We start from the raw sequence: 23,897 nt of genomic DNA on the forward strand, positions 1-23,897 counted from the left end.
TTTTTTTTGTACAAACACAGCTGCTTTTAATGTTAATCCCACGCACACACAAACTGTGTTTTATGTTCCCTGTGTTCATACTTTAAATCCATAAGTACATTGATACTTGAGGTCTTCATTAAGAATTGAATTTCCTGCTTCACTGTGCTGGGTTTTATTTTGTTGTTATTTGATGGAAAAATGTTCCTAACTCACTGAATGCATTGTTCAATAGCAAGTGCTCCAGTACCAAAAGAGGGCCTGCACAAGTATAAAAAAAAGGACATTTCTGGCAAAATTAAGAGGAACAACAGATCCAATGGTAATGCTTATACAAGAGTAAACATGGATATATAATAATTAGTGTGCTTTCAAGTTTTTTGGGGTAACATAGAGGGGGAAAGTAGTGAACTTAAGAGCTTTGTAGAGGCAGCGTGGAGTGGATGTGGAACCTCACCTGTGGGCTCTTGGCAGTGCTGCAAGGCTCTTTGTTAGTGATGGGAAGCTGCAAGACAAGACGTGAAGGGTATGGCAGAGGTATTGGATGATTGATGTTTCTGCCTTTATGACTGGAAATCTAATCTAATGCCCCCACCTAATGAGAGATAAAGCATTGATCTGGCTGCCTGGGAAATCTTCCAGTTTTGAGATTTGTAAGAGTTGCAAAAGAAAGGTGGCAGAACTATAGCTTTAGAAGCAGTTGCTTTCAAACTACAAGTGGAGTATAGTACTGTATACATACAAAATTGCCCTTTGATTTATTTGTAAACAAGGCCATCCATCAGAATGTGAGTACACAGACTTTATGTTGTAAGGATGTTTCAGGTCTATACACGCAAACCTGGAAAGTATAAGATCTTTAAGCTATTCCGTGCTATTCCAGGCAAAATATTAATTGGATTAACCATATGTAACATTGTGGTCTTTCAGTAGGAATTCTGGGATCTGACCATAATAAATTAAATCTCAGCGTTAACTCTTAATTTTGAGTGACTTCTCTTCCTCCCGCTGCTTTTACCTGCTGATTTTAAGCTTGTCTTTTGGTACACTTTAATTGCTTGGCAAGGCTGGGTCTGAGGGCTTTTTAGCTTTCCACCTTTTTTCTCTGCCCCCCCCCCCCCCCCCCCCCCCCCCCCCCCGCCCCGGATATGTTTCTGCATCTGTTGTCAAGTATAAAAAGAGTAGGCTACTGCATGCAGAGTGCCTGGAATATCCATCGAGTATCAATTCTCAAGTCCAGTTCAGAATTTTGCAAGTCATGGGATTGCAGGGCTCTGCACTTCTTATTTCTGTCCCTTTCACTGGCTTGCTCTCTGCTTTTCTGACTTGTGACAAATTCATGGGCATACAGCTACTTGGAGGAAGCTCTCTAACCTTCTTGGTTTCTCTGTAATGGACTCAATGTATTTATTTACCTGTTCGCACACATCTGCATAACCAAAAAAAAAAAAAATCTTTGTGCTTTAGTGAACAAGCAAAAGTTAAATCCATGTAAAAATCTTTCAGTCTTGTTCAACTCCAGGTTTTTGCAGTTGGAGCAAATGGGGGCGGGCGATAATTGGTAGAGCTGTACAGTTATATAACTAAAAGCTTTTCTGCTGGAAGTTAGGAGAGCAGATTGCTTGGCCATCAATATGTGACACGTGTTCTTAATCTTCCCACAGTGTCCATGCAGAGGAGTACAGTCAAGCAGTGTGTATTGGTTTGGTAGATTAATGTGTTCAAATAAAAATGCTATCAAAAAATTTCCTTTGGGGTACTTTTTTTTAGAGAAAGAAGGGTGGTGTTATACCACTTGAGGATTTAAATAGTATTTATTTTGAGTAATTAATGGCAGATATTATTCTTAGATAGAAATTATAACTGTTGATGGCTTTCAACGTGAAGGTTGTCATCTAAAACTCTTGCGGCGGAGGGATCAACTAGGAAAAAGAGATTATACAATGTAACACAGTGGTAATAAGAGTACTATATGCTATTTTATGGGCAAAATACCCTGTTACTATCACAGAAGAATGCTCAGCTAGCCAGCGCTCATGAATTGTGTCACCAATTTCACATAAATAGTCATGAAAGCAGTGACTGGGACATCAGTGGTTTTTTTCTGTACCTGAGTAGGGGGTTGTTTGGTTGGCTTTGGTTTGGGTGGGGATTTGGGGGTGGGGTGGGGGATGTTTTTAGTTTGTGGACAGAATGACAATATTATATTGATCCTATTGTTAGTGTATACATTCAGAGAAAAGTGATGCAAGTAAAAAATGTAATGTGACACTGGACTGAGATGAAAGACAATAACGTATGAACACTGCACTGCGAGTTTGTTGGATTTGGTGGTACAGCTGTTCTGTGTGGAGACGTGACTTGAGCTTCTCCATGGCATGCAATAAATGCGAGGTTTGTTTATCTGTGATAGAACAAGACCTCTGTATCAGCTTCCAGATAAAAGCTCAAATCAGAGCAGTGCTTGAATACAAAAGCTTGAACCATTACATCAGAGAGAGCATCTGAAGTCTTCTGAATTTAGTGTTAGCAGTAAATAAGAAGCTATGCTGCTGCTGCAAGATAAGGTCTATCTTGGACCCTTGGTTTATTTAGTTTCTTCATAATCACCCTTCCAGTTTGCAAATCTGGTTGTGGTGGTTTGTTTGGTTTTTTTTTTTTTCTTTTCCTGAGTCACTGAAGGGAGAACCAGTTTAAACTGACCTCAGTAACAGTCAAGGCCGTTAACATTTTCTTCGTTAAGGATCGGTGCCAGAAAAGGTCTGGGCCTGGCCCTAAACTAGGGGGTTCTCCCCCTCCCTTAGGTAGAGGAAACAAAGCAAGGCAAAAGGAAGCAGGTTTTGGCACAGCACTGTTAGTTAAGCTTCCGTGAGGGCCTCCAAAAACATTGTTTGCCTTCCTGCAGATGCTTAAAAGCACCCACCACAGAGTTTGCAATTTCACGAGATAGCTGAGCCAATCTCAACTCTAAGGCACAAAAAGAGGCATCCCTACTTAACCCTGGCTGCACATCACGCGTGCTCTGTCTGCCATGTGTACTGGGAGCTGCTCTTTCTAGCGAAGCTGCTTGTTAGATTGACTTCATTGCAATGAAGTGAAACAAATCGTAATTATATGAGGTTAAATAAAGTGGTAGAGGTTACAGCATGAAGAATCAGTGTCCTCTTGTGTAAGACATGATTTGGGAAAGCAAGCAGGCCATTTTTTTTATGCGGAAACCAGAAGTCAGAAATTTGTCAGTTTAATCAGGGGCATACACAGGAGAGGCACGCTTTGCATTTTACAGAAAGCCTTTTGCTGTTCATCTGGGTTTAAGACTAGGAGAAATAGAGGAGTGATGTTGAAAGAAAGAGTAACCTTGCTTGAACATGTTCTCTTTTTCAGGATGACTTTGGTTTGTCTAACTAACTATTGCCAGTGCTGTGTGCTCTGCTGGGAAGTAGGAGGAATGGACAGATACCTGTGAATATAATTATAGGTCAAATTTGCCCGATGGCTCTCCTTTAATTACTTGGTAGCATTTTGCACACACATGTGGATGCACATCATAGACAAACAGCTTCTTCTGAGCAGCTGCCAGCTTTCACTGGTCGTTTAACTGGAGGATGATGCACAAAATTGTCATAACGCATTTCTTATAAGACAGTGCCTTCAGAATGCATATGCCTAAGATGATCTTCACATAGTGAATCTGAATATTTCTCTTTTTCTCTCCTAGTTTGTGGAGACATCCATGGTCAGTTCTTTGACTTGATGAAACTGTTTGAAGTGGGAGGTTCTCCTGCCAACACGCGGTATCTCTTCCTGGGGGACTACGTGGACAGAGGGTACTTCAGCATTGAAGTAAGTTTCTTATTTCTGTTTTTGGCTGTGAAACTGCTTGCAGCCTATTGTGTATATTTAGCATTGTAATTTAACCAGTTCAGGAATACTGAAGTTCTTTGCAGATACCACTTGTGAGCAAAAGAAGTCCATGTTAATGTTGCTTTTGGTGTTTTCATAAAGGTTGCTTGGTATCCAGCCAAATCCCACTATATCTGTGCTGGAAAGCTGATGGAGAACGGACCTTGGTGCTAACTAGTGGCCATCCAAATATAGCACAGAAAGCAGTCTGCTCTGCAGCTTGCGCAAGCTAATAGGATGAATACACATGAGCTATTAGAAAAGAGATATAACAGAAAAACTAAATGAACAACTCCTAGTTTAGTTTGACTTCTAGGCTTATTTGATCTGAGTCTCCTGGATGAGAAATTTTATGAAAATGGAAGGACTAGATGGGGGGTAAATGGGACAAAAAGCCAGCAGATAACATACTGTGCTGGAGAGAATGAATGAGTTCTGTTTAGATATGGCATGCAGGAGTGCATGATCTCTGGCTTTTGTTGCAGCAGTTGCATCCACAGAGAAGGAGTGATGCACGTGTGCTCTATTGAAGGTGCTGAGACCTGGTGTAGACTCCAGTATCAGGTTGTAGAATGTGGAGGTCAAATGACAGCATCTTTAGCTGGCTTGTGAAAGGAAACAGTGTCCTGTCCAGCCTGCCTACCTTTGACTAGAAGCGAGTCAAATACCAAGCACAAATCCTTTGTTCCAGCGCTCACGGATCTTTTCTTCTGTTCCATGTTGCTGCTCGGTTATGCAAACTGACAGATGAGGTGGACAATTATCAAATAAAACCTAATCTGGATTTGCTGACCCAGGTCATAGTTGATCTAGTCACTGAGCAGTCAGTCAGAAACCCTTGCAGCAGCTTCTGAGCTACAGCTTGACTTCTTTCTCTGAAAAGTTCAGACTTTAACTCCCTCTGAGTCAAGGGAGAATACCCATTATCTTTTAGAAGCAATATAGGTCCTATGATACGTGGCTGTGTGTCTGTGACTAGATAAGATGGCAGCATGCAAGAACACATACACTGCTGTTTCATTCTACATACCACATCTTAGTACACTGTTGCCATACTGATATAAAAATATGTAATCCCAAACAGCTGAGTTATTTATAATGTATTTGTAAAATGGATCGTCTTGGCAGTTTTATATTTGTAGTATGAAGAGAAGTTTTTTTAAAATACAGTTCTGTAAAATTACTTTTGCTTTATTAGTTCACTTTAAAACTTAATTCAAAATGTTAACAGAATCTTTGGGAGGTGGCACATTTTACAAATAGAAATAGGCTGTTCCAAGTGCAAATGCTGTAAAAACTTAAGAATTGCAAGGTTCTTTCTCCCACCTGCCAAAAATCAATATAGTTAGGATTTAGTCTCATACTGAAGTCAGCACTTTGATCATGATTTTTTTGAGCCACATGTGCCTGCTTCCTCCCTTCTCAGATCCACAGTGAGCTGTAAGCTAAATCATCACTGTGTGGATTACCGTGCTGGATCGCTTGGGGAAGGTTGGGAGTGCGGAGGGTGGTTTCACAGGCTTAAACTCTTGTGCAGCTCAATCTTGAACTATCATTTTTCAGTTGCGATACTTAGTTCATATCTCCTGTAGCCTTTGACCGAACCAAGTTGTATCTGGAAGAGGAGAGTTTTGTCTTCATTCCGAGATATGTTTTTAATATAAGAAATAGAACAAGTGGATTTGCTTCAGCTTTCAAGTGCCTGTCTGACAGTTTGCCAAAATCTCCTCCAGGGTTATTACTGATTAAAGACAACAGCAAGACATATAACACAAAGCAAAATGGCTTATGAGTGGGAAATAAGCCCCTTAAAATTACTCATTTAGCAACCTGCACATACATATTTAGCAAATTATATTCTGAATTTAGTTTTTCCATTCTGGAACACTACTTTTTCACTGGAAGAAGAAGTGGCTTCTGCCAGCGCCAAGGAAATATCTGAGCTGTGTCTTATATTATTCCTTTTTGTATGTAAGGTTCTCAGATTACTACTTTTTTGGTCACATAACTGATTCTCCCCACCTGTCACCTTGATTAAAGAGCGCCTTTGAAAGGAAAGGTAGGTTTCTGTTTCATAAGTATATTTGGATGTAGAGCTATGCATTCAGGCATGAACTCAGCACAGTAAGTAGTTACAAGGAAAAGAAAAAGGTGAAGAATGCAACTTGACATGTTGGGGGCGGGGGGGTGGAAGCTTTTGGTGGAGAAGGGGCCTAGAGCACATCTATCAAGTCACCAGCTCTTGCCTGTACTTTGTGCTGGAGAAGTCATGGTGGTAAGCTGTCCTAGCCTGATCTCAATGCATATTTCTACCACATCAGTCACACCGTGGTCTTTATTCCGTCGATCTGTTGGCTCCCCTTTCTGCTGTGTAGACACAAGACTATTGCAGTTCTGGGGTCCTTCCAAAAGAATTAAGGTAGCTGATCCAAGGTACTGATCACAAGTAATATAAGCTTTTTAAAAAATCCCTTCAATTGCCGTGTGATATCTAGCGTAAAAGTGACACCATTGAGCCTAGACCTAGCTGAGTCTGGTAGTGGGCGAGATAATCCTTGTCTGTGGGCTGCAAAGCATTTGGGATTCTTCTGGATGAAAGGTACTGTATAATGTAAGCTATTATCATTAAGAACAGAGGAAGAAATTGCATAAGGTAGGTGGAAGGCATTTGATAATGCAGAGGGAAAAAGAGAAAAGTATTTGTATAAGGCACTCAGCAGAAATGACAGCCCTTGCCCCATGGAGCTTTTGATCTAGGGGCTCAATCCTTCATGTGTGTGCTCTGTTTTTACCAGAGTTAGCTCCACTGTTTGAAGGAGGGGTGGTGTTTTGTGTCTTTAAAATTAGTTCTAAGCAAGGTGTCTCACAGTGAGAGACTAATAAAGGAATTAGAACAGGTAAAACAAGAAAGTCAAAATTGTAGATAGAATGAGATGAGGTTTCTCAACACAGACCAAATCTTTATCCTGTAGCTGCACTCTCTTTTCCATTTGATCTTTTGGCAGAGCCTGAGCATTTCTGCACTTAGAATAAAAAATTTCAGCAAGTTGCAATATCTGATGCAGCACACTTGTTTCCTCAGTTCTGTAACTGATAACGTTTCCCTGTTGTGCTTGTGCATCGTACCAGGGTTTTGACCCCAGAGCAGAAACTCCTGAGCTTTCGCTTTCAAACAAGTTTTACGGTCATGGAGAAAAGAAACCCAAATGATGAAGACAGAGGGCTATTTTTAAATCTAAGGAATAGTTAGAGCATAAGTGGTTCTGCAGGAATGGGCTGTAAGGAAGAATGACTAATCTCTACCTGAGTCTGAAAACTCTCTTTTGAAAGGCAGACAGAAATGCCATGTGCTGTAGGGGGGGCGGGGGGGAGTATACGTATAGGCTGCTTTTCACCACAGTCTTGGAAAAATTACAATCAGAGTAAATACCAACTATAATACACTAATAATATTATGTAAATGAACTGTTGGAATTATTTTCCTGCTCAATCCCACATAAAAACATACAGGCTTAAATGTCAGGTGAATATCATAAGGTATATACTGATCAGTTTTGACAGAGCAGAGAGTTAAGGCATGGAGAATTAAACCAATGTTCAAAATTAACAAACCCGGAGTTGTGTTTTAAGGTTCAAAACGTTTGTACCTTTTCATTTCCTGAATGCAAAGACTGAAATTCCAGAAGGAGGAACTGTTTTTGTGCTAGCTCTAGCAAGAACAGTGAGGTGTTTGGGGTGAGCCTGGAATTTGACAATTGGACCTTGCATCAATTAAGAAAACATCTGGCGATTGAGATGCTTCTGAATTCAGTGAACTCTTCACAGTTATTAACTGGTCTCTCCCAAGAAAAGAATTACATATAAATAAATTTATGTTAGTAAACTGTGGGTGAAGTGGATCCTGGTGAAGCCATGTGTTTGTCATCTCTCAAGTCTCCATGGACTTTCTAGGACTTTATTGGAAGAATAAACACCTTTCCGTTTCTTCCATTGCTCTAGTGTGTTAATGTTTCCCGGTAAACAGCTTGATTTAAAATAGTTTTAGCTGGTCAGGAATAGTTTACCAGTGAAGTCAACTGGTTTTTTAACTTCTCTCAGAGCAAAGAAAATCCTAATACCTTAATTATCCTAAATTTCCTTGCCCTTTTTCTTCTATGTAACAGTAGCAAATATGTTTCTCTGTAGCAAGAATTTGCATCTTGTAAGATCTCATTTTTGCTGGGCAGTGCTCCTCAGAGCCGTGAATATTCAGTAATTCAGCAAATTCAGATTATTTTTGTGTATATTAAATTCCCAGACTGGAACATCTGTTTGTGTCAGGGCCATTCTCACAGCTTGCCTGGTCCTGTGCCAGCTTTTCCCAGCACAAGTCCCCAACGTGCCAAGAACCCCTTTTGGCCGCAGGGACAGAACACAGGATGGTGCCCTGGAGGTCACTCGCACCATTTCCCTCGCACTGCTTCCATCTCTCTGTGGGACCCATCTCCACAGAAAACAGCTGGAGCCAAGACACAAGGTCCAACAAGGAGAGCTAGGAGCCACTACTTGGATACCTGTTTAGAAAGTACTAGCTATAAGAATTAGAGCAACATTTAAGAAAAAGAATTTTCTAATTACTTTTTGGTTGAAAAAGAGATCCTTCTTTTTTTGACATTTTAAAGGCCTTCCAAGGGCTGAAATGGGAGTAATGTGGTCTAAACACTAGGAAAGAGTATAAGGCAAGTAGCAACATTTTGCAGGTGATTGCCTTTAATAAAATCATCTGGGAGACTAGCTAGAAGAGTGTCTTGCAATAATTGCAGTCTAGAGGTGCTAAAGCACCACGCAGGTGTCAAAACAAGATCCCAAAGAAGCTTGGGAATGTTCAACAGATGTTTAAAAAAAACCTAAACAGAAGCTGAATGATCAGAATGAGATTCTTGAACAACATTTTAGAAACAGCTGGGACCCTGACCACGAGGAATGGATTCACTGTTACTCCACAAGAAGCCTATGTCCACAGCAGTAGCCTTTTAAATTTTTAAATATGCAACCTGTATGTGCATGAGCGCTGGTTTTAGAAATGCAAAAAACAGGTGAAGTAAGAGCACGCTGGCAAAAAAGTTGTGGCACAGACTGTAAGTTGTCACTGAAGATCTGCAAGTAGGACTACCTTGTCCCTGTTCTGCAGCAGAGCCTTAAGAGAAGAGGTATCTTTTATAGCCCTGAAAACTGGGAAAAGAAGAATGAAATCCTAGTTGTAGTGACGACAATACAATTTTTTCTTTATTTTCAGAGGTGTTCAGAGTTTTCTTTCCCTGTGCTCAAGGGATGGTAGTTCAGAAATGGCAATAACTTCCATCTCTTGTGAGTATTTTTGTTACGGATGCAATGTATCTTTATTTGTCTCTGAAATAAAGCCCTAATAAATAGTCACACCAGTAGTGTGAATGCAGTTATATGTGTAAAAAGGTACATGGTTTCCATTGGGATAGTTATTCCATTTTAGAAACCTGTACCTGTACTAGGTACTATGATGGTATAATTATTTCAGTGCAGTTAAAGCAGTGCAATTTTTATATTTAGGTGAGGTATGCCAATATACTGTTCTGCAGTTCATAGAGTATCAGTAGAGACCTTAGCAACGCGTGGCTCGAATTATCCTTTTGAGTATGAATTACCTTGCGTTTGTTCACACTTAATTTCATCTGCTGGGGGAGTGCCCAATGCCATCAGTCATTTGGAGGGAGAGTTCATCTTTCGTTAGCCATACAAAGCCACACAGCTAACAAGAGTGAGCTGCATCTCTTTCTTCTGGCATGATCAGTGCAAGAGCACCCAGAAGTGAGTGCGCTGTGTTACAGGTGTTGCTGTGGTTGCGATCTAGTGGCAACAGTAATGATTTTCCAAGGTTCCCTGTTTTCAGCACATAACTTGAGATGCGTGCAAGAGGTCTGAGGCTTTTGGCTTGCCTTTTCAGGAGGTGGTGAGATGTCGAATGGTGCAAATGTTCAAATTCCGCATGCAACAGTGGAGTTAAATCCCAAGTCCGTTTTGGAAATATGTGCCTTTGGCTTACACAGCGCTTAATTGCACAGACCTTTTCTTTCCTGATGCTGAGGCTGCCAGAGCCTCAGCAGGAAAACAGCTTGACTCTAGGAGCTGGGAGATGGGCAGATTACCTCTTTGTTACAAACTTAACGTATCTGCTATTTCAACAGTTGAAAGACACTAAGCAAGTAAGCAGGGGTGCAGTTTGAGGGCTGGCATTTAAGAGATGTAACTTTTTTTTTTTTTTTTGGATAGTATGAAGTGAGACAGGCCAAAAATACCTTAGAGATGTCCAGATTGCAAGGTCACTGTTTTACGTTTTACGTAGAGTTACAGCAGAGCTATTGTGTAGTATATTCTTGATGAAGAAGTTGGAGGAGAAAAAAAAAAAGGTATTTTAAAATTTTGCTATTGGGAAGCAATATTACTAAATAATTAAAGATTGTAAGCTCAGATTTTTAACAGGGGCAAATTATCATAAATCTTTTGACATCAGTAAGAATTACGACATGCAAAGCAGAGTTTAAAAAAAAGAAAACCAGAATGTTTGCTCATGATATGTTCTTTAGACATAAGTTTTTTGTATGTAAATATGAAAAATTGTCACCCTTCTATTTACTGTTTAGTTTGCATGGGAAAAAAAAATCTGCTAATTAGTTCTTGTTTACTATTACAATATTACATCACTGGACTACTGAACAGAAAAGGGAGAAAATTAAAGGAATTATCTACACAAAATAAGTCCTCGATATGGTACCACTGGAAACAAAATGTGAATGGTGGGTTTACATTACTTGAATAGCGGCAGGGAAACACAGAATTTTCTGGACTGCGTTGATTCTTCATTATCTTCTTGGTCTGGTTCTCATGAGTGCTTCAAAGGAAGCATAGAAAAAAGAAAAACTAAATCTATGTTAAGCAAATGTAAAGAGATCTACCGTAAGCAAGTACTAAATGCCAAAAAGATAAAACTTCCAGCTTTCCTTATTTTCCCTGCTTCCCTAATCTGGATGATATTTTAAGTACCTAGTGCTCACTTCAATCTTGCCAAGGTTTTATGAAAATGAAAAACTTACTTATAAGGGAAATGTAAACCACTCCTCTTTTTTTTTTTTAATAAAGCACTTAATCTAAGCACTAATCATTGTGCTTTTCTAAATTATAAGGTGCTTTGGCAGGATTAGAAGCTCTAAGGTAACTTAGATACAACTTCAAAAGCTGAAACTTTTCTTGCACGGATGGAGGTGTCACTTTAAACTTCTTGTCTCACAACATTTACATCAAATTTTTGCGTTAGCCAGTAAGTTCGAAGAAGTGGAAGGTTCTGGGAATTCTTGGAGGAATTAAGTAGTCATCATCAGAGGGACAGAGAATTGCACTGGTGATGTGGAGAAGTGCAGGCTTCCTTCCTCATTGAAGTGAAATCCTCAAACCCAAGTGCAAACTCCAGCAACCTTTCCCCAGGCACACCCTTTGTGGTTGTTTTGGGCCACAGCAGGTAATTCCTGTGACCTAACACCGTAATTTCATGCTGGATTACGTCAGTGTGATCTACCTGGCGTTCCGACGTGTCTCCTCGCTTCCTGCAGTGGCAATAGTGCCTGGGAGGCGGAAGAGGTGGCATGAGCTGGGAGGCCTTCCACGTGTTTCCAAGGGGGAGAATTAATTTTGCAAGTCCTGGAGGATGCTGCCTGTACTTTCTGCTCTTTTTACCTGGCTCTAGACCCTCTGAGTAGAACAGAAATTACAGACTGGAGACAGAGCATCCAGATGTTTACATGTAATAAATTCAAGACAGAGTAGCAGTACAAAAACCCTGCTGCTGTGTAATGTGCTGCTATGGATAGTGTGAGGTTTAGCACAAACATTAAAAAGTTGCATCCTTTTTCCTTTTTTTCTTTTTTTTTTTTTTTTTCCCCCCAAGATGAGGACTGTGTAGCAAATGAGGGAGCAGAAATCAAAATGTTGAGTCATGATTAATGTAATTATTCCGTTTATCAAGACATTCTGAATTGTAGAAGGGAGTTCATACTGTACAAATTTAGAAGCATTACACTGACAAAAATGCTGATCTTGCTCTAAGCAGAAACCGTGGTTAGAAGTGCATTCAGAATTTCCAATCTATTGATTATTAAGGTAAATGCAGTAAATAATTTTTGTCAACAGAACGAAGGGGAGTGTTAGGAGGTAGTTGCAAATGAAAGTGGGGACACCTTTTGTTTCTTGTGCAACAGTTGTGCAGTTCATGGATATTTAAGAAAGGAAGGGTTGGAGGAGAAATTGTTGAGACAGTTTTCTAGCTCATGTTTTGTGAGAGGCCATTGTGGTCTGTACAGTGTTCTTGCGGACGGCGGGCTCGTCTCATGGGACGAATGGGTCTTACTTCCATCGTCTTCCTTGGAGGTGTGAGTTTGTCAGCCAGGTACCTGAGCAGGGTCAACCTGCATGGAGGATAAATCTTCCATGAAGTTTGCAAGTTTACTTATTTGTCAAAAGTGACATAATCCTTTGGCATCGTTGCTGTGCCAGTTTTGTTTTCAAAACAACTATTTTATTTGGATGGTTTTGAGAGGTCTGAGCAGAAATTAGCCTCTCCAAGTCTTCTTTTTTTTATCTTTAAAAACATGTCTAGAAGAAATGTCATCTCAAATAGAAATCTCCTGGAAAGGTAAAAGGCTTTATAGAAGCTTTGTAGTAACTTCATTTAATGCAAGAGCTTTGTGGAATTTTTTCTCGGCTGTTTGTACAGAACAATGTTAAGTGAAAAATGAGCAAGCGCTCATGTAAAAACTGTGTAATACTGGAAGCTGAGGTATTTCCTGAAATGTGGGTTAAATTGTTCTAGGGCAACTTTTCCTTAAGCCAGGAAATGCGGATCTTCCGGTGAGATTGTTTCCACGGCGGGTTTCTGCCTAACCTGCCAGGTGGAGAGCGCACGCTTCATTTTAGAGGTGCACAGCAATTACTTCGTGAGAGCTGGGGCCGCTGAAGGCAATGCACAGCTGAGCAGGGAGATACCACTTAGCAGAAGTGTAAAACTTTATCAGAATATACCGATACTAGTTTCAGCCACTCCAGGTTGAAGTGCAGAGAAATGTTTGCATATAATGTATGAAGAGTGAAGTTAACCTGTTGAAAATAAATGTTTCACACAGAATACTTTTTCTTCTGCTAGTTTTTTTTTGGTGGAGGGGAACAGAAGTGGTTGAATTACGTCATTAATTATGAATTATATTTTTCTTTCTTGTTTCTGATTCGCAGTGTGTGCTGTACTTGTGGGCCTTGAAAATCCTTTACCCCAAAACACTGTTTTTACTTCGTGGGAATCATGAATGTAGACATTTAACAGAGTATTTCACATTTAAGCAAGAATGTAAGTCTGCCTTAACCTTTCTCCTCTTAACTCCCTTTTCAACAACTTGCTTTGTTAGTTTGTGAGTGTTTGATACTGGTTTACCATCAGTAATTTTCAATGTACTTTTCGTGTTAACTATCATTAATTTTAAATAGTAATCGCTGTTCCCCGAGTCATCTTGCAGGGGCTGGAGAGGGTGTCTCTGTGGTGGAGAGAGGAAGGGGTTAGACCCTCTGCAGCAGGTAGTGACCGCCCGCCCGCACAAACCCAGGGGTGTCGAGGCACTTCAGCTTGCCAGCCTGGCCTGGGAAGCAGCCCGGGGCTACTGCAGGGCCACCTGGGCCTGGATGCTCTCTCGGTAAACCCGTGCTGCCGCCGCTTTTTGCAGCGGCTGCCGGTTTGCTGCCCCACGCAGCAGCCTGGCAGTCAAAACCTGCAGGGATGCCCGCTCCGGCACCCCTGCGCCAGGTCCCTGATCGCTAGCGGCGGAGCTGTCATCTCACCGGGTCTCATCTGCAGCAGGAGAAAAACACAAGGAACTTTTGTCCTTTGGGGTTTTTTTCCTTAAGTATCGCGTTTTCACATTTGCCCTGTACGTAGGCTTAAACTTTTTGGTATGCTCTTTTTATAGGAATTGCTTTCTGTGTTGCAAGAAAGGATACAGTGACACATAAAAGCTCATTAGATGTAGACCTTCACCTGCATAATGAAGCTTTTTTTTTTTTTTTCCCTCTTCTGTGGCACTGTAAGCTGAAGCTATTGCCATAAGCCCGTGCTCCCTTTTTAGCATTGGGAATAAAGAAAATGTTAATTGGCTCAAAGGCTTCATGGTTTACTGAGTTTAATAGGCGTGTTGGTAAATTAACATTTCAGCTTCATTGTACTATCTCGTTCATTTCATAATGGCATTTCTGTAGATAATTAATTACAAGGGACTAGGCTAAAGTTCTGATTGCTTCATGGAGAGTATATTGTGCGATAATGTAGCCATGATAACCATTCAGCAGACTTTTTAAGGCTTGCTGTATAGATTTTGTAGCAGACTATAATGGTATATTAAATTGTTTACTTACAGTTTTTTGGAAAAATATATAACAAACTTGGCAGAACTTTTATTAGCTTCACCTCCAAATCTAAAGAATTTTTCCAGCAGTGAATAACAATAATCCTAAAGAATTTTTTGTGCCAGGCAAGCCTTGGTACAGTCCTCAGTGCAAGACAGAGCAGTGAGAACAAGACTGAGATATTAAGGAGTATCCTAATTTCTTTTTTATTCTTAAATATTGATGGCACTTTCTGATACCATCTTAATCTTTAAAAGGTAAAATCAAATATTCAGAACGCGTATACGATGCCTGCATGGATGCCTTCGACTGCCTTCCCTTGGCTGCTCTGATGAACCAACAATTCTTGTGTGTACACGGGGGCTTGTCTCCAGAGATCAACACTTTAGATGACATCAGAAAAGTAAGTGTGAATAGTGCCCCGGTCTAATAAGTGAACAGTTAATTGCCAGCAACTAAAACTTGAATCCTTTCTCACTGTTGTTCATTTATCTAAGATGCTTGTATGTCATTTTGACATTCATGTTGACATTATCACCTTTTAAAGGTCTTTTTAAATAGAACATAAAAGGAATTGCTGCAATTATTAGTGTTTTATTGAGGTGAGGAAATCACCAGCATCCAGGAAAACAAAGCATTTATCATCTTTGTGTTCTAAAAAAAAAAAAAAAAAAGTGTTAAGTATTTAGGAGTGAATGAATACACAGCATTAAATTCTTTGAAGTATTATCTACTAGCGCAATGTAAGCACACCATCTGATGATTCTTTGCACTTTGTTAGGCATTCTGTGCTTTCTTGGAGAAGGGATAAAAACAGCTCTAGAAAAACCTCACAATACTTAAAACATATAATAAAAAGTATGGTATGATTGCAATTAATATAGTCAAAACAACATTATATTTTAGAAATAGTCAAGAGCTTCGTTCTCAATAGGTCCTGCCACGTTTTTAATAGTACTGTACTTGAATGCCTAGCAAATTGTTTAAGTGAGGCTTAGTAAGTTGATGCTTGTGTGGTACTCTTATGTTCTGAGAAGTTTCTTATAGATCTCATGAAAGTTCAGAGAACAATGTCAAACATTTTCTTCATGTAATCCAGTGTTGCATGTTATCAAGGATTAAATTTTTCAGGTGCTTTGTGAGAGATCTCAGTTGGTATTTCTAAAAGGAGGTATTTATACCATTCATTCGTAGTGTTTCCAGCAGAAGAGGTTTTCTCATTTCTTGTTTGCAGTTTGAGACTTGCAAACATGGATATATACTTCTGAGCTTTAAAGTTACTAAAAGATAAATTATATTCTGAGGTTAATTTGTAGCCTACAAAGAAATTAATATGGTTTAAAAAAAAAAAAAAAACCAAAAAAACTTGAGCCAGTAATTACGTTTTGGGTTAAAACATATTAGATTAAGATATTAACTGCTAAAAATTACTGAATGTAAAGTTTTGTTTCTGAGGTAAAGGTTCACTATCTCATTAAGCAAAAATATTCTCTGCTAAAAATTAGCTGGCTTTGCAACAATGTAATGGCAGAGTACAGCTGTTTAGCTCTCAGTTTCTAGATTAGGGTCATTAACATCTTCGCTTTCCCCTCCATGCCACCCAGCCACCCCACCCCACCCCCCCGGTTTATTCATCTTTGGCAATCAGCAGGAATTGGGTTTGCATATTTATGAATTGTTATCTAATTTAAATGAATTATAGTTACGAAGGAGTAATTGGTAGAGGGCTGAAATAAGTTAGAAGTGTAGGTATGCTATGAATATTTCATGATGAGGATGCAAAGATAGAATTGTAGAGGTCTCATTAAAACTTTTTAACTGAGTGTTGAAAACATGTAAGACCGATTGTTTCTCTTTGAATTTTTTTTTGGGGGGGGGGGGGCGGGGGGGGGAAGGGTCTGTTAAGTATGCTACTAAATCATTACTTGATCTTTCTGGTTAGAATAGAGAATGGCTTTGGACTGCAAGTCTGATTCATACATGCATGTTAACAAGGGGTGTTTTTATATTAAAGAGTTCTTGCAGAGGAATACTGATTTTTAGCATTTCCCTATTTTGCTATACTTTGTCTTATTTGCAGTATGATTTGGTATAATTTGAATTTTTTAATACCAATAGTCAGGCAGAAAGAGGAGGTTTTAGCTGCTTAATTAGGGTTAAGGTTATGAGTGCAACAAGAATGTCATGGCAAGATACTCTCATGCAGATGTTGTCCTGGTATTTAAATACATTTTTTTTGTGAAAATGTATTTAAATCAAAATGGGAACTTGCTTTGAAATAACTATTGTATTTTTTTCTTGAGGTGCCTCACATAAATCGAGTCTCACGATGTTTGAAAAATCACAAAATACAGAAATACCATATTCTCTCTTGTCCACTGAAATGCTTGCAAAAAACAGTAGAAAAATGAAAAACAGTTGCACATAAAAATTCTCATAGAATGGGTATCCACTGTATCTCTTAATTTTTGGTTATATTGGTTCCTTCTCCTCTTTGTCAGTGTTAGCAAGGAGTGTTTTACTGTTATTAAAAATCCATTGCTTTAAAGCTGGGAACAACCAAAACTGAAAAATTGATTGCTTTGGGTCTTTGTTTGCCAACCCATGGAATGAAAAATAGTAACTTTGCTTCAGTGTTTCTGTGATACATAGTTGAAAGAAGTTAGTATTTCTTTGTCTCCTATTTTTCTTAGTTAGATCGATTCAAGGAACCACCTGCATACGGACCTATGTGTGACATCCTGTGGTCAGACCCATTGGAGGACTTTGGAAACGAGAAGACTCAGGAACACTTTACTCACAATACAGTCAGGGGGTGCTCGTACTTCTACAGGTGAATATTACTGCTTTGAATAGGTTTCTGTACATGAACTTGTTCTGGTTTTGCATTATAAAAGTTTGCTTGAAGTTCATGGCACTTTCAAACAGTGGAACAGGCTGACCAGAGAGGTGGTGGAGTCACCATCCCTGGAGGCGTTCAGAAAGCGTGTAGACATGTTGCTTTGGAATGTGGTTTAGTGGACATGGTGGTGCTGGGATGACAGTTGGACTGGTGATCTTAGAGGTCCGTTCCAACTTTAGTGATTCCTAGTTTTACTTTCATTAAAGAATAATCCAGCCACCAAGCCAGGAAACATGAAATTAATTATTACTCTACCCTTATTTGGTTTAGTGGTGGACTTGGTAGTGTTAGGTTAATGGTTGGACTGGATGATCTTGAAGGTCTTTTCCAACCTAAATGATTCTATGATTCTACTTAGATAATTGGGCTTTTTTTTCTGCAGGCTTGCCTTGTTTTCAGGTAAATTCATGTTTGGTTTATTTGTATCTCGCTTTCACCCACGACTGGGAAACCCTAAAATGACTTAATTTTATTCACCAAAGCCTGTGTATTTTGCTTATTTCTGTTCCTGTAAGTTAGGGCATGCATGTGTCACTTTTAAAAACAGGTAGGTAACAACGTTTCTAGTTTGAAAATTAGAACTTAATTTTGACAGAAAGATACCAGCATTGGAAAACTCACTACCTATTGCTCTGCAGGGTAAGTAAAAATTGTGATTTCCCCCACACAGGTACCTTTTTTTTTCCTCTCAGTTTTATCAAACTTCTGTTTATGTTTAGGAATAGTTCTTCCCAAGAAATTCAGGATTTGAACAGCATTGGTTAAATGGGACTTGCTAAGAGCTGAAATGCAGACAAGTGCCTGTAACATTCTTGCAGAAACATGTATGGAGTTAAATGCAAAGTCATCAAGTTGTAATTCATCTTTGAAATAATTTCTTTCTATTGATGTTTGTTAGTAAAATATAACTGTGAGAATATTCCTGAAAAAAGTAATAGTAATGGGGATAGAAGGACATCTAAAGCAAATCTGTGGGTTAGTTTGTGACTATATAAAGGAAGCTTTCTTCTCTGTTTCTTTTCTGCTTAGTGGTAGTTGTCCTTTAAGGATGGGGGTTTTTCATGTGGCTGTGTAAAGAGTCAGAAGACTCTCTCTCTCCTGTACCTTAAAGGAGTGGATTTCCTTGAGCGCCAGGGGATGTCCCACTGTCCCCTCTTTGGCAATGCACAGGGAGACCATAGCAAGCAACGAACGGTTCCCTTTTCCTAATTCTGTGTGGGTGCTGACTGCTGCCTTTCTCTGTTTCCAGTGGTAGGTGGCTTGGTTTGTAGACCAAGTCCTGTGGACACCAGGCAGAAGACACCCCATAAGGGGTGCTTGAGCTGGTGATGAAGAACCTCTCAAGCATTACTTCCATTCTCTCTTCATTATAGGACAGGCCTGTGTTACCTCATGAACAGCGGTGATTACATTGTACCCTCTTCTGACAGTGTGGGGATTGAGGGATTTTGGCTTTTTGGGGGGTTTTGGATGCAGGGGGTGGTTACAGTAGTTAAGAACAACTTATAAGGACACTAGGGTAAGAAAACTGGCAGGGGAGGAGGTTAAATGGCAAAATGAGCAACGTATCCAGTGAAATCTTAATTTAAAAATTAATTTTTGTTCAGGAGATATGTGAAGATGCTATTGAAATATTAAGAGGTTATTGAACCTTTTGAAGGGATCGGTTCTGCTTCAGCCCATGCTAATGACACGCAAGTCTAAGTTTTCCCAACGAACTCAGCAGAAGTGAGGAATGCAGCTCTTTTAGTTATCTTGGAAAATCTCACGTTGAACGTAGCTGACCCTTTAGTAACATGTCAAAAGTAAATCAATGGCTTCCACCAGTAACCAGGAGACAGAGCCGCTAGAATCAACCTCCTTGTTGGTAACATTAGCAGGAAGGTAACAGATGGTTTGACTTTTAGAAATTAGTTTTCCTAGTCCGTTCTGTGAGCCATAATTGCTGCAGCGTGGGGATGGGCTGAGAACAAAGTGGTTTGCATTGCAGCCGGGGCTGCCAGCACGCACCTTTTGTGGGCACGTCATACCACCGCCTTCGGACTGATAACGTCTGAAAGGTACTCGATAAATGTGTTTGGTCTCATTATGAAAGGAGGTGTCAGACTGTTGCAAACAACTGATCTGTGCAGAAATGGGCTTATGACTCTGAGGGCTAAAATCGTTCCTCTTCCTCTCAGCAGCACCAAACGCTGGCGCATGCCTGGGACTCCCAGGCACTGCTCACTGCAAACAGTGAGTAATAGTGGTCTCCCCTCGTGAACCTCTCTCACAAAGGTGAAAAGACTTGCAAACATGCCTTGTGCTTAGATACAGGGCTTGTTGTATACTGGAACAACTTTTACATTCCCCCCTCATCCCGAGCTCTGTTTCTTACAATTACCATAAAATTTCCCTAAAATCTGTATCAGTTTTCTCCTGAGAATATATCAGATCTAGTCTGTGTCCTGACTCATATTCAGAAAAGTGCGTATTTTAGGAAAAGAGGAAATATTTGGAAGATACCTAATTGTCAGGTCATGTGTGAGGGACATGTAACTGCTTAATGGCACGAGTAGACGACTAGCTTGGAGTCGCGTTATCTGAGATTATATAAAGGCAAGTGTTACTCTTAAAAGAAGTGCCTAGTTGCTCTGGAAGGTCACCAGTTGCTTACCTAATGAGAATCCCCAGCAAAAAAAGTATCCATCAGTGTGCAACATCTGGTTTTGCTTGCCTTTCCTAGTTACTTCCTGAGAAAAGGAGTGAACTTCCCTAAACACCCAGCTCGGCATGTAAAGGAAGGACTGAATTATGCAGTCCTCCTTCAAGAATGTCTGTTGATAAGATGGGCTTTGGTTATTCTTCAGTGACTAAAACTTCTTAGGTTCTTCAGTCGTTTCCAGAAAGGAAAGTTAAAAGATAACAGTGGGCCTTTTGAAGGAAGGTCAGGAAGATTTCAGGCACACACATGAGCCAAGGGAATGATTTCTGGGTGACTAAGATCTCTTAATTGCATGAAATAACTGTAATAAATAACAGACATGTTCATTATAATGGCAAGTTTCAAGTGAATTTTCTCTGCTTTAAAGTTATTTCCTATAACAAAATGCTATGAGGAGAACAACGGTAATGTGGCTTTCTAACTGTGTACATGCAACATGTTAACGGGACTTTCCAGCTCAGTAGTACAGGAAATCTTCTCCATTCAGCCAAAACATTTGTGAAAACATTGAGCCATTTGTATGAGGTAAATACATGTGAGAAAGCATAAAAACTGTAGCTTACAGTAGTCCAACAAGCTTCTCACTGCATTTCTTAGGTGATTGCTCACGTACAGCCTATTGAATTTCAAACTGATCAAGTTTTTCTTCAAGAAATTTCCTTTTGTGTAAAAGTTCTTGAAACTGTTATGGCTAGCACTGTAAAATGTCAGATCTTGAAACCATGGGCCTAACCTGTCCTTTAGAGATGTAAAGAATAGTCAGCTTAGTTTTCAAGGGTGCTAAGAGTCAATGCTTAATGCACGCCTTTTGCATCCAGCAGCATTTTGCAGTGTGGACTGTCAAAATTTATGGATCCTTGGAAATAGCAATAGTGCAATGCCACAGTGAAAAGTAACTGTGAAACTTAAGTAATTCTTGGAAATTTATTAAAGTTCTCTGTACCTCAAAGTGAACAAAGAGCAATAGTGATGAGATTTCATTTCCCCTTTCTGAAATTTAAGGTTGTTATGTCCTTCGCAGTCATGGTCACATTTGATGCAATTTCATGAAAAAGTACAAATAATTAATGGAGTGCTAGTTGTGTAAATTGTTTTTTTTAATTACAAGTTAAGTGAAGCTTTTCTTTCATCCTTACCCAAGATAATGTCATATTCAAGGAATGTTATGAATAAGACGGAATTAATTTGTCCCTGAGTGATATTCCCTCCTCCCTTCCCACCCCCTCACCTCCCCCTGACTTTTCAGCTGATCCAGCCAGTAAAGAATTTTTCCTCTTTGTTTATCAGATTGTCTAGTTTTGCCTTGAATTTATTTAGTGAATATTTATTTGCACTTAGCTGGATGTACGGATCTTGCCAATGACCCGTTGCACTTATTTCATGGACTACTGGTACAGTAACTCTCAGGCATTTCTGTAAGAAGGGTATCTGACTTGGCAAGGTAAACTGCTACTTACCATTTTAAGAATGGCTTTTCAGTGATCAGAAATCTTGAAGAAGTCAGCTGGACTTTTTTTCTCTCTGAAAATAATATTAACTTACGGAGAGACAGCCACTAAGTGGGTTTAGGCAATTGTTGAGGCATGGGGAAAACTCTCCTTTCTAAGCCACACTACAGTGGGGAATGTCATCATTCCCATAAGATTTACTGGATGGATGAAGAATTCAAATGTTCTTTCATCGCATTTGGACAAAGTTACTATGAGCATGCATGGTCCTAACCGTGAAAAATTGCAATTGGATCCACGCCCAGCTTGTTTCATTTCCTTTGTGTCAAAGCTCTGGTAAAGAACATGGGGAGTTTGGTTGCACCACTGAGTTCATTATCAGCGTCTTATTCTATGTAAAGTATATCAAGGGCTTCCTATCAGGAGTAAGCACATGTGCAAGCTTAACACTGACTGTCTGGGATCATTTATGTGTATAAGACTTGGTTAATTGCTGACTGTTAAAAAGAGCGTAAGAGTGGCATAAGCCTAGCCAAAGTCGATGGATGGCCTCGGAAGTAGAGCAGATACTCAGAAGTTTTCTGCACGCATGGTGCTCCAGCCTCTTGGGTTTTCTTAGTGAGTTTAATATGAGTTCTTAAGGAATGCTGAGCTTTATAAAGCTGTTTGGCTGTTGACTGACATTGTTGTATTTTTTCAAAAGCAACAAAAAAACAAAGGCAGAAATGATTAGCAGTGGCAAGAGTGACCAGCATTGCAGACTCCTCCAAGAACTTTGTTAGCCAGCCTTGGACAGCAGTGAGGTGATTTGGGATTGCAGGTGCTCTCGGGTAGAATAATAATTTTGACCCTGCCAGCATATTGTTTCAGGGGTTTACTTTACATGCATGGTAAGTTTGTGAGTATGCAAAGACTAGAGAAATGTCTGCTGAAAGTTTTTGAAGACTGTAGCGTGTTTCACCTCAGGGTGTGAGGCATGGTTGTATGAATGTTTTCTTGCAGTAGCAGCATTTTAAACAGATTCTTTTGCTGACTTTTCCATTCTTCCTTCTCCCAGGCCAGAAGCTTTTTGCTGCCCTCCTATTATCTGCCCAGCTGCATTGCTAGATTTGCTCATATACTCCATCAGACCTGGGAACACATCCAATTTTGTAAAGAATGACTCTGCAAAAAAATATGTGTTTATTTGTTCTAATCCCATGCAGTTCCCTGCTCCATTTCTCAGTGCAGCTCTGCAGACGGCACAGCTAAGGGCAAGAAAAAGCAGGTGGAAAGAGATGTGCTGGGAGCTGCCTAGGACAGCAGAGCAGCAAAAGTATTTGCCTTTGGCCTTTGGAGACTGAAGTGTGAGGTCAATGGGTTTTGCTGAAAACTTGTTTTTATATGTGCATGCAATCTTAGAGAAGCTGTTGGACTAAATTTGAATGTCCTCTTCTTAAAGAAATGTTTACAACCCTGCTTTAAAGGTGTGATGAAGGATATGAAAAAAACATAGATTAAATCCATCCAGTTTTTCCAGTTATTGCTAGAAGAGCAATTTGAAAACATCTGCCATTTTGGTTCGTGTTAGCAAAGTATTGCTTCTCTTTCAAAACAGCGTAGAAGTAACCAGTGATCATGCAAAAGAGACTTCAGAACTAGGAAACTATGCATGAGGCATTCTAACTAAAAAACGATGACAAAGTAGGGAATATCACAGTCACATACTCCATGGAGAATAACATCTCTCTAGCTTAGTGGTGGGGTATTTTGTTTTCTCCGTGAGTCACTGTTCTTCCGTGATTCAGCATGACACATGAAGTGCAGGCAGAAGGCTGGGTAGTTCTGGAAAAGCCTGTTGCGTGGGGGGTTTCTGTTTGTTTGTTTTCCCTCTTGGCCAACTGCTTTATTTCTGGCTCATCTGAATTACAGTCTGGGCTCTGCAAAGCAGGGCAAGGAGGAGAGTGTTTCTGGAAGGGTAGCGATCAGAAAAACTAGTAGGGAATTTGATTACGCAACACTGATTTTCATTAGAAAGATTAGGAAAAAAAAATTTCCAAGCAGAAATCTTTTCTGTAAAAGCTTGTTTCTGATAACTTTTGCCATAATCTCTGTTTTATTGGCATTTTGCAGGACTTCCTGCTGTTTACCTGGAGAGCATCTGTTTTTGTGTTGAGGAATATTGTTTAGTATGAAACTGCATTTGGGCAGAAGCAAACTGATGTTAAGAAAGTGCTGGAAATTAAAGCCCTGTATTTATTGTCACAACTGGTATAGCGTATGTAATAGCTGCATATAGTGAAAATTTTTCTTCTCGCCAGCCCTGGCTTCAACAAGTAGCTGAAGAAAAATGTCTGAGAATTGCTTTGCCTTTTTCAAAATAAAATATCCAGAGACACTGCTCATGGGTTGTAGTGGTTTGGGTAATATGAGTGCTTGCTCATTGCAGATACCATGCTATCCACTTAGAAGAAAAGACGGCAGCCAGATATTTAGGTTTTTTACTGTGTATTTGCATGGAGCACTATGTGGT

The 23,897-nt window shown here is 39.8% G+C and overlaps 1 protein-coding gene across 2 annotated transcripts in view; it reads left to right on the forward strand.

The window, feature by feature from the left end:
• The window catches only part of PPP3CA (protein phosphatase 3 catalytic subunit alpha), a 206,712-nt gene that overhangs the window by 141,414 nt on the left and 41,401 nt on the right, over nt 1-23,897 (forward strand). For both annotated transcript variants that reach the window (XM_075709822.1, XM_075709823.1), the window contains 4 exons: nt 3,698-3,822; nt 13,174-13,285; nt 14,589-14,734; nt 17,025-17,164. In XM_075709822.1, the coding sequence (XP_075565937.1) occupies nt 3,698-3,822; nt 13,174-13,285; nt 14,589-14,734; nt 17,025-17,164 (523 nt within the window). The remainder of the gene's footprint in view (nt 1-3,697; nt 3,823-13,173; nt 13,286-14,588; nt 14,735-17,024; nt 17,165-23,897) is intronic.

The sequence above is a fragment of the Pelecanus crispus genome, chromosome 4 (assembly GCF_030463565.1).
Source record: "Pelecanus crispus isolate bPelCri1 chromosome 4, bPelCri1.pri, whole genome shotgun sequence".
NCBI lineage: Eukaryota > Metazoa > Chordata > Aves > Pelecaniformes > Pelecanidae > Pelecanus > Pelecanus crispus.